The 18,086-nt window shown below is 42.3% G+C and overlaps 1 protein-coding gene across 1 annotated transcript in view; it reads right to left on the reverse strand.

Moving 5' to 3' along the window:
- LOC105933860 (xenotropic and polytropic retrovirus receptor 1 homolog) overlaps positions 1-17,685 on the reverse strand; it is a 53,243-nt gene extending 35,558 nt beyond the window's left edge. The window contains exon 1 of the mRNA XM_036137836.1: positions 17,218-17,685. Coding sequence (XP_035993729.1) covers positions 17,218-17,286 — 69 coding nt within the window. The 5' untranslated portion in view covers positions 17,287-17,685. The remainder of the gene's footprint in view (positions 1-17,217) is intronic.
- Positions 17,686-18,086: the final 401 nt, after the last annotated feature.

The raw sequence follows: 18,086 nt of genomic DNA on the forward strand, positions 1-18,086 counted from the left end.
CCGGGAAAGCTTTAAACACATGCTAAGGGGAGCGGGGGACATTGAGTCTGAGTGGCCGCAAGGTTGTCGGTGCATGTCGCTGTGGCAACCCTCGAACACACTGGTGGACACCAGCGGTGAAGGAAGCGGTCAAGCTGAAGAAGGAGTCATATCGGGCTTTACTGGCCTCTGGGAATCCGGAGGCAAAAAAAATAATAATCGGGCGTGGGAAGAGTTCGAAGAGGCCATGGAGAAAGACTTCCGTACAGCTTCTAAGTGATTCTGGTCCACTATCTGGCGTCTCAGGAGGGGGAAGCAATACCAATACTGTTTATAGTGGGGGTGGTGTGCTGCAGACATAAAATCGGGACGTCGTGCGTCGGTGGCTGAATACTTCGAAGACCTCCTTAATCCCACCAACACGTCTTCCATTGAGGTAGCAGAGCCTGAGGACTCTGGGTCGGGTTCTCCCATCACTGGTGCTGAGGTTGCCGAGGTGGTTAAAAAGCACCTTGGTGGCAAGGCCCCGGGGGTGGATTAGATTTGCCCTGGGTACCTTAAGGCTCTGGATGTTGTGGAGTTGTGTTGGTTAACACGGATCTGCCGCATTGCGTGGAGATCGGGGGCAGTTCCCCTGAACTGGCAGACTGGGGGGGGGGGGGGGGGGGGGGGGGGTCCCCTATTTAAAAAGGGGGACCGGAGGGTGTGTTCCAACTACAGAGGAATCACACTCTTAAGCCTCCCTGGTAATGTCTATTCTGGGATTCTAGAAAGGAGGGTCCGTCGGATAGACGAATCTCGGATTCAGGAAGAGCAGTGTGGTTTTCGTCCTGGCCGTGGAACACTGGATCAGCTCTACACCCTCAGCAGGATCCTGGAGGGGGCAAGGGAGTTTGCCCAACCAGTCTACATGTGCTTTGTGGATCTGGAGAAGGCACTCGACCGTGTCCCTCGGGGGGTCCTGTGCGGGGTACACCGGGAGTATAGAGTACCGGGCCCTTTAATAAGGGCTGTTAGGTCTCTGTATGACCGTGTCAGAGCTTGATCCACATTGCCAACAGTAAGTCAGCCTCCTTTCCGGTGAGAGCTGGACACTGCGAAGGTTGCCCTTTGCCCATAACTTTTACGGACAGAATTTCTAGACCCAGCCAAGGTGTTGAGGGGATCCGTTTTGGTGGATTTAGGATTGCATCTCTGCTATTCGCGGATGATGTGGTCCTGTTGGCTTCATCAGGGCGTGATCTACAGCTCTCACTGGAGCGGTTCGCAGCCGAGTGTGAAGCAGCCGTGATGGGAATCAGTGCCTCCAAATCCGAGACCATGGTCATGAGCCGGAAAAGGGAAGAGTGCCTTCTCCAGGTTGGGGAGGATGTTCTACCCCTTGTGGAGGAGTTTAAGTATCTTGTTCACGAATGAGGGGAAGATGGAGCATGAGATTGACAGGCAGATTGATGCGGCATCTGCTGTGAAGGGGGCGCTGTACCGATCTGTTGTGGTGAAGAGAGAGCTGAGCCAAAAGGCTAAGATCTCGATTTACCGGTCGATCTACGTTCCTACCCTCATCTGTGGACATGAGCTTTGGGTCATGACCGAATGAACGAGATCCCGGATACAAGCAGCCGAAATGTGTTTTCTCCGTAGTCTGTCTGGGCTCTCCCTTAGAGATAAGGAGAGGAGCTCAGTCGTCGGGGGGGGGGGGGGGAGTAGAGCTGCTGGTTCTCCAGGTCGAGAGGAGCCAGTTCAGGTGGCTCGGGCATCTGGCTAGGATGCCTCCTGGACGCCTCCCTGGTGAGGTGTTCCGGGCACGTCCCACCGGGAGGAAGACAAGGGGAAGACCCAGGACACGCTGGAGGGACTATGTCTCCCGGCTGGCCTGGGAACGCCTTGGGATTCCCCTGGAGGAGCTGACCCAAGTGACTGGGGAGAGGGAGGTCTAGGCCTCCCTACTGAAGCTGTTACGCCCACGATCCGACCCCGGATAAGCGGAAGACGATGGATGGATGGATAAATTATTTATGAAAATAGTAAATATATTTTTGCATATTTCTAATACTGCAACCAGAAGGAAGTATAATATGTCTGCCTGCACTACAGGGCTGCTTGCTACCCAGACCTGGTGAGGTCTGAAGTGTGCTAAGACACGAGAGAGTCTGAGATGCCAACCTAGGCCAGCTGTTCAACAAGGTTCAACGTTTCTCACTAGAACAGGGTTAAAACTGATTGCTGGGTGCCAAGCACACGCTGGGTGACAACAGGTTTCAACTCAAGGTATACACCTTTGGGCTTTCTGTGGATTTATTTAATTTCACCGACATTAAAATACCCCAGCTTTCTACCCACAGTCACGATCTTTAATGCTGAAGAGCATTGCTGTTATGACTGCAAAGCAGGTTCTTCAGTATGATGCATTCAATGACTTAAAAATAAGATCCCATTTTTGAGGTTCCGACTGGATGACCAAACGTCATGCCGGTCAGGCTAAACATCCTTCGGCTCTAGTCACCAGCTGACATTTCTTGGTGCATCACAAGATCATGAACGTTTGCTCTGATACAACACTGGAAATAAACATGTTGTGTTGGATTGATTACGATTACCTCGGTCCTGGAACGGGCAGAGCATTTTGTTTTTTTGCTCAATGTTTAATACATTTAGGTTTCATGTTAAATTAAAATGTAAAAGAACTTTCTTGCAGCAGGTAATCAAAGAGGAAATCCTTGCCAGCGTGTCCAACCCTGATCAGCATGTCTTTATTAAAATGTGTTGAGCTTTGTTAAAACTGCCAACCCTGCATGTAGCAGTAAGACCAAATGATTAGCCTTGCCAGGCAGAGGCTCATATTGTGGGATTTAAATGAAGGAAGTGTTAACAGAAGCAGAACAAATGGAATGCAGTAGGAGCTCAAGATGATCCCAGGGGATCAATGGCTGGATTTGCTCCCAGAGTGATTCTCTTTGACCTCTAGGCTTGTTTTGTCTCCCTGTTAGCAGCTGACTGGATTTGGCCATACTCTGTATTAGGGCTGGGCGATATGGACCAAAACTAATATCTTGATATTTTTAGGCTGAATGCCGATATACAATATTTACCTCACTAAGTTTTTCTTTTCAAAGAGTAATTATAAAAAAATGCATCTCTAAATCAAAGCTTTATCCCAGATGTCTCAAAGGCTGTTTAACAAACAGCTGTAAATAAATATGTGAAACAGCTGAAAGATAACCTGCTGGAAAACCTCAAAGTATAATTATAACGCAACATAGTCCATCTCGATATATACAATCTTGTCATGTCTTAGATCTCTTCAAAAGAATCTCTATATATTGCCCAGCCCTACTCTGTATTGGGCCTGACCTCTGAACAGCAGACGGGACGGAAAATGCCTTCATTTCATACGACAGTAACCTGCGGTGCCACGGTGCTTCGTCAACCACTGTTCTTTTATGCTGACATAAACACTAAAACCACAACCTTCACAGCACACCAAAAGGCCACAGGCTTTCCCACACTTTTGCTCTCACGGCCACAGAACGCGCATGTGTTGTGTGTGTTTTCAGCAGGCTGGCTCAGCATGTGCTAATATGCAAGTTTCTTAAACAAAGCGCTCATTTTCCTGACAGATTACCCCCTTCTCACCTTTTCTCCTTCGTTCTCTCCTTGCTGACTCTCTACTCTGTTCCTATAGCTTTACTTGAAGACTCCCTTCTACTGTCCAACCCAGATACAAACCCACAATTCGACTTTTCCAGACTGATTTGATCTATTTTCTTGATTCCTCATTGACAGCAAATGCACATGTCTAATATATCCCCCCACCCTACCATTGCTGGCTGCTCTCTTACCCCTAATCTCTACAATACATTCCTTTTCCCCACACCTCAAATCCTGCACACAAACTCACATCTCGACATGAAACTGTCAGAAAGATTATGCGAGTCATAACTGGATTATGTTTGCATCTGTGTTCTCTGGAAGCCTCGGATCTTTATGTTGTTCTCATTTCTGTTGCTGGTGGCTTTCCCAATTCTGAGCAACACACAAAGCGAACGCGGTAAAAAAAGGAAAAGGAAGGCTCGGTATTTAAATATTATCTGCAGGGGTAACACAGACAAATGGCTGCAGGTGATCTAAAGAGCGGCAGGCTTGAATGTATGTTGACACAAACTAAAAGCTAAAGCAGGAACATTATCTTACATCAACATATGATTTATTAATATCTTATTTATATACGAGGAGAATATGAGCAACAATACAGACATCTGAAACAGCTAGATATTAAATGGCTTGAATGATCTGGATCTTTTTTTAGCCTGGTGCCTTTTATGACCACAACTTTGGAAGATTTTCACATATTGGATTCCAGATATCAAACCAGACTTTTCACATATGTTCAAATTACCTTTAAAGAAGTCAATTGCTTTTTTTTTTCCTTGTTGTTTTGTGGAGTGGAGGGGGTCCAGAAAAACAAGACCTGAATCTATAACCCTGTACTTGGCTTGAACAAATCAAGTACAGTCACAGGAATGACGTCTTAGGGGAAAAAATAATAAAACTAAATAAAACATGTTTAGAAAAGTGAAAGAAAAATACCTGAAACATGCATTCAGTTACCTAAAGCGACATAGTTTAAAGATCATCTTAATCCACACACACCCCACTCCCCCAACAAAAGCTTGATACCTAGAAATGTTTTCTCCCCCACTTTTGATCCGTTAATACAGGTCAGGTGGAAGAGACTACCATCACTACTTAACTCTGAAATCATGCAGACAATTCTCTCTCCCTTTGTTCTCATTCTTTCAGATTAAGTTTGTGATTCTGCTGAATTCTGAGTTTTAGTTTACGACTACTTGGGATTATGACATCAAATTGAACTAATTTCCTCCAATCTTCTAGAGATCCCCAGCTCTGTGCAGAGTTTCTCATCCCAGGTGTTCATAAAGCTTTAACTAATGGAGAGCGATTTTAGCTAATTGCGAATAGTCTTAAAGAAGTAAACTGAACAATGCTCCATATGCCTATCTAGCTGCCTTCTCATTTATTATTTGTTTGCAATATCAAACTGTATATGTAAGGAAGCAGTCACTGTAAAAAAAATAATTTACGATTTTAAAACTAAGACTAAACTATTTGGTGAAGACATTTTAACCAGTCTTTGTTGTGTATCAGTGATTAGCATGATTAGCACATTTAGCATCAGTAACTGTGAACATCAGTCATCAGTAAAAGATGAGATCCCTCATCCCTCTGAGATTTTTAAAAAGCTGCCAGCGTTTCTAACTCCAGCATGTTGCATGAGAGACAGAAGCTCTGGGTCAGCTTGCATCCTGCAAACCGCTAACTTCGAGTGTTCTTCCCACAGTCACAACATCCACAACGAAGAGTGCTGTCGACCAGGCACTTCTTAGATATGGTGCATTCACTGATCAGAGAAAGATTGGGTTTTTGAGTTCCCAAGTAGCTGGTCACAGGTCAGGACTGCTTGATTCCAATCACCAGCCTATTTACTTGTTTCCTCTCTATCGTTTGAGTTTCTCTCATTCTAGGGTCTTCACTGTAAGCAGCTTTAGAAGACTGTTGTCAACAAAACAAGCCACTGAACTCATGCTATCACAGCTGGATATTAAGATTTTAAAAGCAAGTTTTTTTAAGCATTTTTTTCTGTTTAGAAGAACCAACCAAGAACCAATACTCCCCAGGCGCCTCAGTGGCAGCCCACTGCTCCCTAAGGGATGGGTTAAAAGCAGGGGACAAATTTCATTGGAATGTATGTTGTATGACAATAAAGATGATTATTATTATTTTTAATTTCTGCAGTTTTGCTGACAATGTACCTACAAGCAGAAAAGAGTTGTTGGTTTGCCCTTATTTTGCTGTCCCTCGCTGCCCCTGAAATCAGCTTCCATCAGCAACCAACTTCCCGTGACGCGTGGCTGCTGTGCATTCAACTTCCTAATGCAGCTGAAAAACCCGTGACCTCAACTGCAACGTTGTGCTGACCATGCAAAGACATGAAAAAGCTAATTTGGTGAATAAAACACCCACACACAACATATCTGACTGATAGTTACAGTAATCTCACTATTGGTTTATCAGCGAATAGAAAATAATCTAACATGCCATCTTCAGCATATATTTTTATAGCTGATTTTCCTCAACAATTCTTCACCAATTTAACTACAATTATGGCTGATACTCTGTTTATATCAAACCTTCGACACAGGTCAGATCTAACACTTTCAGTCACTCATTGCTAATCCCTTGTGCAGGCTAGTTAATTGAAGCAAATGAACAGAATATTTGTGAAACTGTTTGCTTTTCCTCATCTAACTAAACCACTGTTTCAACTGGCGGTTCTAGAACTAAAAGTGGATCTAAGACCAGTTTTCCTTGGGTCATGGACTTTTATCAGGAGTTACAAAAATCAAATCAAATAAAAAAAAATCTATGAAGTTGCATTCCTTAGAAGAATTGTGGGTTGATAACCATTGTTTTTACCAGTTTTATAGAAATTTTGCTGGGAAACAAAGGATGTGGCGATTGGACGTCACCTCATGTAATCAACCAGGAACTTGTGACTACTTGTGAAGTAACAAGGAAGGTCAGCTGATGGGGCTGTTGAATGACGGCAAACTAAAGCGTCGGTAGTTCTGGTGCTGCACTATGAAGAGCCAGTATCCTTAGCTTGCCACGGAGCAGTAAACATCTGCCAACCGTTCAGCCCTTTCTAAGCCTGTGAGTACGGTTTCTCAGCTCTGGTTTAGCTGAAGACAAAACAGACTTGACCTTGATTACATCTAGGCTTTGAAGCACTTATCGGGAGCAAAAAAATAAATAAATAAAAACACGCACAGCTCTCCCATTAATTCCCGAAGATTCATGGTCATGGTTTTAACGTTACATCCAAGGTTGAACTGAACGCTGCTCAAGTTTGCTCAAAGCACTGTATTTTTTAGTATTTAGTTCCTGGTAGGTAGAAAACTTAGTTTTGTAATCTTTCCTGGTTTTAATTTACATGGTTACTACAACTTTTGTAGTTTGTGGATAAAACGTGTAAGTGAAGAATCAGATTCACTTCTATACTGCTTTATTGACTTTGGTACCAGTCAGAGGATTCTCAGGTAAACCCAGATATCTGAGTCTTAAAAATACTTCTTAGTGGTTGCAGTTTTTCTAACATGTATTTTGCATGAAAGCATCAGCAGAGTGTGTAAGGAACACTTGTTACTGTTTGTTAGGTCACCCTTATGGTTAATCCTTGAATAAGTGATTGAATTTAAAATCATAACTGAGAAATTTCTGTGATACTTGTCAGTAAGTGGTGATGGAAAGTTAAGGCATCATAATTTTATATGAAAAAAGGGATGCCTCACTCTGAGAATTAGCAGAAAAAACCCAAACCAATCCATAATGCAAACAACACTAATAACACTGGCTAAATAAATAATGAGAATATATATATAATATATTTTTTAGCAACTTTAGATTTGACTAGTCCTTGTTCAGAGGCACATTTCAACACAACACTTTCACTCTGAATGAGTCCCTGAGGTAAAAACAGAAAAAAAAGTCATTAAAAGCATCAGAGGCAAGAGCAAAAACAAACCACAACGTTTCCAAATCATCTCAGAAGAAATAAAGCATTGTGTTTTAATTTTGAACTAAGTCCAGCTGGTTTCTTGCTGACTCTTCAGAAAGAGATGGATCTCCGTCGACCAACGCATAGAAATCTTGCATAGCTTGGTATTTATCGGCATCCATGTGCTAATAAGTTGAATCTGTTCATTTCTTTATGAAGACTTCCTGTGTAGCAGTCAGTCTCTCTGCAGCATTGCCTGCTGTTTAGGAGGGGAACTGCAGCCAGTGTGGCGCATGCTCCGTCGCCAAAGCATCGCTACATTCTACTGCTACGTTATCTTATATTACAGGATAACAGAATGAGTTTAAAGGTGCCTGTAATGACAGAAGGTTTATGAACTGCCTGGATCTAACACAACGAGACCAATAAGCTAGTTCTATTACCATTGCAATGTTAACACGCAAGAAGGAAGCAAAACAACTGTAAAGAGTTCATGTTTGGCAGCCATAAGACCAAACTGAGCTGACTGATGCAGGAAGACAGATCATGGTGCAACAAGAAAAATAGCTCATTGCTTCTGTCTTATCACATATAGTAGGGTATAGTTACCAGCACCAACCCCCCCCAAAAATATGGTATAAGCTAATTTTCAACTTGGATTTTCAGCTAAACATTGCAGAACATTGAACTACTAGCTCTCTGTATTTGACCAGGCTCCTTTAAAATGTGAGCAAAAACATTTAGGTTGTTAATTATTTTTAGAAACTCATAAATTCTTTATTGTAATGATAATTTTTTTCAAGCCCCTAAATATCGCTGTCCATTTCATTTCAGGTAAATATTTATAAGCTTCAGAATGCTGAACAGACATATCAAGAGACTGTATTATTCCACCTTGGTAAATAATTTAACCAAATATTAAGGAGACCAACACTAACATGTGATGAGCAGATCAGCCTCTCAGTCATCCAGCAGACAGTCAACCTGGTGAGTCAGATCTGCTGCAGATCACCACCAGGCGTTTGTATTTATAGAGTTCTTGTCTGACAGTCTTGCAGGATATACACAAGTTTAAATCAAACTGTTTCCGTCACGTTTTTCTCAGAGCATCAATAGTTCACAATAGTGCCATTTTCTACCAAGCCAGAGTACATTTCTGTAGTTAACAGAGAGGAAAACAAATGTAGCGCATTGTTAGGACCCTCGCACTCAGAGTGAAGCACGGCCCCAATGAACAAGACAGTAAATATGGTCAATCATCCCTCAGACGAATAAAAACAAGGGGGAGGGGGGGGGGACTCTTCTTCTTTGCACACATTCCTTTATGGCCTTGCAAATCAAGCAATCCTGCAGCGTCTCTAACCAAACATGGCCAAGGTCTCCACAGCTTCACAGGACTAAAACTAAAAGAGCAAAGGGTTAGAGTTACAGCTGAGTGGAACAACATCTTCCATCTGCTCCGTCTCCGAACACCACAGGAGCACGGACAAACAGACTGTGTGAAATCTCTGTGGAGATGAGCTCTGCACAAGCAGAGGAAGACGTGAATGCTTGTGACTCCCACTGCTACAAAGATGCATTCCCCTGGGTTTGATTTCCCAGGGTGCACGTTTTCAGACCGCCCGTCCCAAACCAGGCCTCCGCTTTCAGTTAATGACAGACGTGCTGCGTTCAAAATGGATTCATACCTGTAGAAATTCCTCAGACGTTCAGATTATGTTACAACCACACAATTCTAAGTATCTTATTAGGAATTTGTCATAGTCCAATAGAGAGTAGTGGCAGTGACGTGCGGTAGGGTTCATAGCTGGTGAGGCACTGACGTCATCAGAGTCAGATTTACAATATATACACTCTACAGACTAGACTCATTGCAAAGTGCTGAAGGAGACTGATTGAGCCAAATAAATTCACCAAGAGACATGAAAAAAAAATATTGATTCTTAGATGGGGGAAAAAAATGTAATTTGACTGGTAAAAGTTTATGAGGTATGATGGATTTCTGCATTTGTAACACATTCAAAAACTATAACCCACATTAAGCACATTTCATAACAAAAACAAAACATGAATAATTATCGCTGTCTTACCTCTTCTTATAAATAAAGTCCATGCGGCGCTCTTTTTGAACAAACATATCATCATTTTCCGGTAAAAGTTCTCTTTATCTTCAGTTTTAAAAGTCTCTCAGTCTCAATGGAGCTCACTGCCAGGGATGAAAGCCTTCCTTCATCAGTCCTGTTCCGCTGGATGTTTAGAGTCTTTTTAGTGCTTTACTTGTTTAGCAAAACTCGCTAATAAAACATCCATAACTTGCTGTCACTCTACAGTTTAGGGATCACGAGCGGTATCCCTTGGCCAAGGAACTGCCGGTCTCACCTACAACCAGCTCTTTGTCGTTTATGATCGCGCAGCAGCACAAAAACATGTTACCTGCACACAGTATGATGACCAAAACACAATTCGTAATCCACATACATTAAATTGTGGAAAATCAGTTCTTAACTGTTTGAACAATTGAATTTATGATCTAGAGACAGGAAGATGCATTCACAGAATGGAAGCCAGTGCAGTCAACATAGGATTGCTCAATCCCAGGGGAGGCCAAGCTAGCTGCGGCCTCACCGGCTTCGCTATCAAGCGCCACCGAGGATTTACATGGAAAATAGCGAAAAGTCTGCGATTTTAAAGAGAATATGATCAAAAATGAGGAAATTAGATTAAAATAAAACTTTTTATTACAAATGAGTGAATCACAATTCAGATTATGTTATCATCATTGTATATTTTCTTTCTTTCCATGATGACAAGTGAGGCCTGGCCTCACTGGCCTCCCCTGACTGCACGTCACTGCCAGTGATTGTGAAGATAAAGAAAACTGATAAATGATTTTCCTTTTTCTTTCATATAATAAATAGTGTTGTGCATTTGTGTTTTGCTATTCTGAGTCAACAGTTTCCCATCACTCCTGGCCAATCTCTTACTGCCGTATACACATATCATAACAAATAAGATTGCTCCGGTAAAGATCTGTAATACATCTGCTCTTTAACTGCCTTGAAGGAACACTGATCCAACACGGGCTAAAGACAAAGACCAGAGCAGACTCTGTTTAATCCCACCAGACGACCCTACCATTAGAAAAGACAATAGTTTGTGTCTCTCTGGCTCTCCAAAGCTGAGCTCAGATGAAATGTATTCTAAAAATGTGCTAGAGAGCTGGAGCTCCTTGTAGCAACTGTGGAAAGAGACCCTTGGCTGCAAGCCCGATGCGCCTGCGCTGCAAAAAAAAAAAAAAAAGCACAGAATCAAAATAAGAGGACAGGAGTGGAAACAGGCGAGAATAATGACAGCACGAAGAAACCACGTGAGAAATAAACAAAATGACTAGAAGGGGAAAGTAGTATCCTGAAGAGACTCGTTACTAAATGTCTCTAATATTATGAGAGGCTGTTAGAAATGGAGAAGCTCACAGAGAGAATGTGCTGCAGTCGCAGAGAAAATAACCACTTCTTCCACCTCTGCAGAACACTGCAACTACTGGGAGCAGACACTGCAGCCACTGCGGCTCGCAGGTAGACATCATGTAGTCATCCTGAGAGGGATACATGATCGCTGCTGTTATGCAGCGCTGCTTAATGCAACTCCATAGGCTGTTTATACACATAGACTGAACTGGGATTCAGCCAACGATCACCAGATCCTTCATGTTGTACAACACCCAGAGAGACAGGGTTCCCTTTAGTCAGGGATGACCTGAACACATTTCATTCATATGTTTACGGTACATCCAAAACAGACTCTAAATCAGGCTCCAGCTTTACAGCCAATCAGGCTGTGTCTGGCTCACGTGCCAATTCCAGTTTTGAATGTTCCCAGGTTTTTATTCCCAGGATTATAACACACAGCAGAAAAATAACTGTGTTCTTTTGGAAGAGGTAGTTGCTTTGAATCCAACAGAATAGGGAGGAATTACCAGATGATTTGCTATTTATGCACCTATTTATGCTATTTTCTGAGCCCAAAGCAGATGCATCAGATTACATGATGTTGGGCCATCTTTTGTTTCCAAGACCTGTTCACTTTTCTACAAACTGTCCATTTGACATGCCTACAACATGCCTACAAAAGAAGCATCACTGATAACAACTTCACAGAACCTTAATTCACATAAATCCAATAGCTTAATGCCAAAAAAAAATAGCCAAACATTTGTTGAACACAGCCAATTTAGTAAATGGCAGAAAATGATGGGAGAAACACCAAGGAGCTGCTGTTCTATGTACTGTAGCACAAGTGATGACTGAAAACTATCAGAAAGAGCACCACCCACTGATGAGAGCAGGTCCTCGCTGCTTTGTTGTTTGATGACAGACATCAGAAGAAATAAAAGAAAAAGCTTTATTGAGACTACTGCTGTCTTAACCAATCAGCCCAAAATCTGGTTTAAAGATCGTTGCCTAACCTACAAATACACACAAGACATGGGACATGGAAAAGTTCCATGTTGAGGGTTTATTGTTAACTACTAACATGTCTTTAAGCAATAAAGCATTATAGAAAACAAACTGATATATTGCTATTTTATAATGTTCCCATTTTTAACCATAAGCTTTAGGATCTCAGACACTAAATTCCACATCAGATATGGGCATCAAGGGCAGTGAGAAAAATGGAAAATAAATTGCTCTTGATAACAAATAGGACATAATAACAGGAAACATAACCCCCCCCCCCCCCCCCCCCCCCCCCCCCACCCACACACACACACACACAGGTCAGTACCATGCAGATCTACCTTTAACAGCAGTTCCAGCAGCAACTGTCTTTGGATCGGCCTCTATGAGCACGCCACATCTGGCCTCTGGGATTTTTGTGCATTTCTCAACGCTGAACCACAAATTGGACGGTTTTTACTTGTGAACAGTTTGTCTAACCACAGATTCTCATTTAGATTGAAGCCTGGACTTTGACTAGGCCATTCCAACACATTTATAGGTCACCTATTATAAAATTAATAACTTGTTGCATATTTTTGTACTTCCATTTGAGTCTTTCCTGCTTCTAGAAGCAGTCTAAACTCTAAAAAACAGTATCTAGTGTTTTTTGCCAATAAGTAAATGTTTTAATGGTGTCTGAAAAACGAGTAATTTCAGAACCCTCCCCATTATTAAGTCATAATCAGCGGTCACTGTCCTACCAACCCAAGTGGAGCTGTACTGACTTAATCATCAGAAGAGGAGCAAGTTGTGGTTTAACCACCGCTGTATGCTTTAACAATGACTAGTGGAAAAGACAAACGTTTTGTTGTTGACTGCAATAAACAACGTGACCAGCTACAGCTAATTTGCTCTAAAACAGCTCATTCTGAAAGTAGCTCAAAGTAGGCAGAACTGGGGAGTTGAAATCTCCTTATCTCAGAATGATTTAGTGCAAAAAATGTAATGAACATGTTTTGTATCGGCCACAAACCAATCATAACTCATTTAAAAAGGAAGCATATTAGGTTCCCTTTAAATTCCCGTACCGTGCCACCAAATACTGCAGAAAACGGTCCCTTGCTGATATGGGCTGTGATTTGAGATGTTTTTCTCCCGTTAAATCATTATGCCGTGTGCCAATAGGGAGGCCAAGAATGGTTGGAGGCCGGCAAATATATGCAGATTAAAACTCACACAAATTAAGAATTCTGAAATGTTAAAGAAAAAAAAAAAGAGTGAACCCAACGGAACGTTATCATCCCCGAGGCATGAATCACACAGTAAGCTTTGACAACCATTTCCCCATTGCTTCCCTTAAATCGTATGGTGTTACTATAAAAGCCGTCTTTTCAGTAGGAACGGTTGACCTGGCATTATTCATTTCCACTGTATTTTCTCGTCTTTATTCAGACGTCTCTCAATAAAAATAGAATAATTCTGTAGTCTTTCAGGCCGTCAGTCCAGTTCTCCATAAAGATTAGCCCAACTACTGCTGTGAACCAACCCGTTATCAGGAAAGGACCGCTCCACTATGCTAAGTATGTGAGGCTGAGCAGCAGCCAATCATATCCTGAAACTTTAACTCAGCATCTACAGTATTTACGCCCTGATGGATGGAATATTGATTATATATATATATATATATATATATATATATATATATATATATATATATATATATATATATATATATATATATATATATATATATATATAGTTAGAACTGTAGTCATTCATTGTATTTGGGAAAGTTTTCTCTACGCTGCATCTTTAGCTGGATCCTTATTTGATGGTAGGGATTATTGCTGTTTAACATCCAATCCCTGTAGAAAGTCTTAAAGCCCTGTTGTCTATATAGTGTCCAGTCACAAGATGTGTTATTGAATTGGACGCATTCAGAAATCAATTGTAGCGATCTCAGCTCATCGCAGGCTTTGACCTGTGGACCTGATAACAGCAAGTGAGTCCAAATGGTATTGGTTTGTGAGCAGAAACACGTTTGGTTTTTATTTCTTGTTTCACTGAACAAACTCTACCTCAGGACCCTTGAGCCTAGCTCCTCATTAACCTGAGTGAGTAGCAGGTTTTCACACAGAAAGCCATCAGGTGAGGCTCCTTCGGCGTTGTTTAGTTCTAGTCCCTAAAACCTGTTTGCAAACTCCTAAACTGAGTGCTTATATCACTCATGACTAAAATAAATCCTCCTGATGGTTCAATGCTCAAACCTTCATTTATGCTGCTAATGCTTAAAGTTCTTAACTTGTTTATTGGCTGTAGATATACTTACACTTAGTAGACTGGGTTTTGGCTCCAAATAGATTTGGAACACCACAAACAGAGCAGAGAAACATTCCTGCAGCTGATGAATGAGTTTCTAACCCTGCACAGGCAGGACTACAAATTACACAGAGTACACGGTGTTCTGGTGTGTAATCCCACAATATGCTGGAATCTGATATAGAGTGGAGCCTAAAATGATTCAAACCCCCCAACTGATTTAGTTTTAAAGTAATATCATACATTTAGCAACATTTGTCTTCTTTCTGGAAGTAATATTGCCGTTTCGGAGCGGCCCAAACTTGATTCTGGTAGAGAACCTGTGACAGGCGCTAGAGATGAGGGTGATTGCAGAGAGGCCTTCCAGCCTCAAACGGTTGGGGCTCATTGTGAAAGCTAATTTCTCAAAATAACAGCAGGAACCAGGAAAACGCGTCGGTCCAAATCCTAAACAGGACATGACGGCTGTCACAGCAATAAGGTTTTTATTCAGAGCGTTATAGATCATTTTTGACATGCCGTTTTCTAAACTAAAATATAAGTTTAAAAAAAAGTTTGTTTTTCAGAATTAATACTTGTGTTATGTTGTTTAGGTTTTTGAGAGATGTCTGTCTGGTTTCCTATCAGAAACTAACTTTTTGGCTGAATGAAAATCTTTTAAAAACTGGATCTAAACACACGCCACAGTGTGTCAGAAGGTCTTATTGCTATCAGGGTTGCAAACGTCGGCACTTAAAGGAACTGTAGCAGGTGAGCTAAAAAAAAAAAGGAGCTGAAAAGAAAGCAGCTACAGGTATGTGGAAATCTGGAGAGCACACCTCCCTGGACTTTATTAAGGTTAGAACGCTTCACCTTCAAATGCACGAGCCTCCCCTGGTTTTATGAGGATTAATCCAGAAGGTTTTCCTCCTCCTTAAGACATCCATCCATCAGTCTCCTACTTCTATTTAGAAACAATCTTCTTTGGTTAGCCATGTCATGTGCTTATGGTATTTAAAGTTGATCAACTCTACCTGATTTACACGATTATATCAAAGGTAATAGAAAACATGTATTTCGATGTCTTGAACTGTACTCATTTAGTACCAGAAATGTGCACATCTTGGCTCTCAAGCGTTTCACTATCAAATTTATTGTTATTTCTGATTACTGACCTTGTATGTATTTTTGAGAACCATTCCAATGATACTTTGAATTACTTTTATTTCACACAAGAAAGGGGAACTTATGAATCCCTCAGAATTTATTAAAAGTGTGCAAGGCGTTCAATAAAAATCTGGTTCAGGAAACAAAGCGGAAACACAGGGTCAATTTTGAAGACACAAAGTGGAGAGGATTTATTGCTACACTTGCTCTCCATTAGCTGTGGTTGTGATCTCTGTTTGGGTCAGGTGACTCTTTTAAAACCTTGATCAGACCAAAATAACTACCTTCTGATTAGGCGTGTGCAAAATAATAGTCATGACGATGCATCGCAATTCTAATTTTCGCGATCTACTGCATCGATTCCTGACGCCACGAATCGATTATTAATTTTAAAAAATTAATATATAAAATTGCATGAATGGTTGGCGAACATCAGCCAAAAACAAGTGGAATACAGCTTCATTGTTTTAAAGGACCACTGAGGTCATGTAAACAGCACTGATTATCCTTATTCTGTTATTTTAAGTTTTATAAATCCTAACCACTTTTTGTCAGTGTGTCCACTCCAGTAACAGTAATATTTGTTTTCATGGCAATACCTCCATTAGTCATTTCAATAAATACAGCTATGTATGAATTCAGTTTCTCTCAGTTATGTATCAATTGAAGACACTATCCAGATCATACACAGCCAGTCAGCCACTGGTAATGGCTGTACTTTTTTCTAACAGTGTTCAGTGGAAATATCGCAATGCATCGCGATACATCGCAATAATTCAAGTGTCGTGATGCATCGTGATAGAATCGGATCGTGGCATGTGAATCGTGATTCGAATCGTGACTTCTTTGACAATACCCACCCCTACTTCTGATGGGAGATATTTTTGGAGTCACCCCAAATCCTTATCATCGTGATCGGATTATTAAATAAATACTTTAAATCACTGGTTGTTAAAGTGGTCAGGAATTATCCCAAAGGCAGAAAGACATGGTCGGTACAAGGTATGAGGCAGGTATCATATCCAGGTATGTTTTGCCCTCTCAGATGAAACTAGTCCTTTGGACATGAACCGATTTCATTTCTTTGCCACATACTGGTTGAAAGCTAGCATCCTGCAACTCTTCAGTATCTTCTGTGGAGCCTGACTGCGCGCCACTGAGCCAGTTCCGCCGTCTGAGTCAGGTGTGTAGGGACACACCAGTCCTGGAGGATCCGAGTCTGAGACCACCACTGATTGGGCCAGCAGGAGGTCCGCTGTCATCCCACCCGGCACCGATGGGTCAGAGGTTCCAGATGCAGTTATCAGCGCCTCTGTGCGCTGTTTGAACAGCTGCAGCGTGACCGGCCGCTGCCTCAGCTGGTTCACAGCTGACACCGGGGTCAACGGACGCCAAGATTAACTCATCCAGCAGCACCCGCTGACTCAGCCGGACATCTTGTTGTCCCATAAACACGCTCCGATCAGCCAGACCTGACACACAAACGCACAGCAGCCCCTGCTGGCCCGACGCAAGCGCGGAGGAAGCCGCGGAGCAACAAAACAAACCCAGCCGCCTGGTTTGCTAGCTAACGCCGGGCTGCTGTTGTCCCCCTGGCTGCTCAAGCCCTCCCTCTCTTCCTGTTGTCTCGCGGTGGGCCAGCTGCCCGGTGCCGTGTTCAATAGCCGGTCTGAAATGAAATAAAAGCCGTAGAGCCCCACAGACAGTCAGCTGGGCTGCCCAGTTAGCCCCTCAGCTAACCGGGCTAACCTGACTCACCTCATACTGGATGTACTGTTTCCTCCACTCCGGCGTGATGTGCGCTGAGAGATGCTCTGTGAATTTCATCTCGGCAGTCGGCTGGTTCTCACTCTGGACTGCCTTCTCTCTCAGCAGAACTCGGCTGCTTGTGCAGAGTTCCCGCTGAGCTGCTGAACTGACCCGGGCTCGGCGGCTACACGCACACTCTCATCCGCAGATTACAGTACGAGCAGCTTCTGCTGCTGCGCTATGAGGAGTCCTTTTTGTCTTCACGTTACCCCCGATAACAACAGTGTTTTTTTGGTTGTTTTTTTTATATATCTGGAAACGATATGTCCACCTGAGTCGCACGTTAACTCGAACACATCGCGTTAATTTGGAGCTGAGTGAAGCAGAAATGTCGCTAAAACGACAGCGACAGGGATAAACAGGCTCACAGTGTTGATGGTAGCTGGATCCTGGCTGCTATCTCTCTCTCTCTCTCTCTCTCTCTCTCTCTCTCTCTCTCTCTCTCTCTGACGCTCGCTCATCCTCTGCCTCCCTCCGCCTCCTGTCCCGTGCTGCCTTCAGGTGAGGTGGGAACATTCGCCGCAACTTCCTTGTTTAGTTCCAAGTGTAATGCATGATAGACCAAATGCTCAGGTACTGAGAACCAGCGCCGTATAGAGTTATACCACTTTGATAAGAACTATACGGGTATTCTGCTCTATAACATAATATGTTCTAACTCATAATCTTATCTCAAGATTAGCTAGAGTTAATTCAATTGGCTCTATTGAGTTCTAGTTTGCATCGTTTTCCTTATTCTTTCTGCTTCTATTTTTACAAAGTATTGTTAATCCTAGTAACTGTTAGCTCTTTATAGTCAAAGCGTTAAAATTCGGCCT

The sequence above is a fragment of the Fundulus heteroclitus genome, chromosome 6 (assembly GCF_011125445.2).
Source record: "Fundulus heteroclitus isolate FHET01 chromosome 6, MU-UCD_Fhet_4.1, whole genome shotgun sequence".
In the NCBI taxonomy this organism is placed as follows: Eukaryota; Metazoa; Chordata; class Actinopteri; order Cyprinodontiformes; family Fundulidae; genus Fundulus; species Fundulus heteroclitus.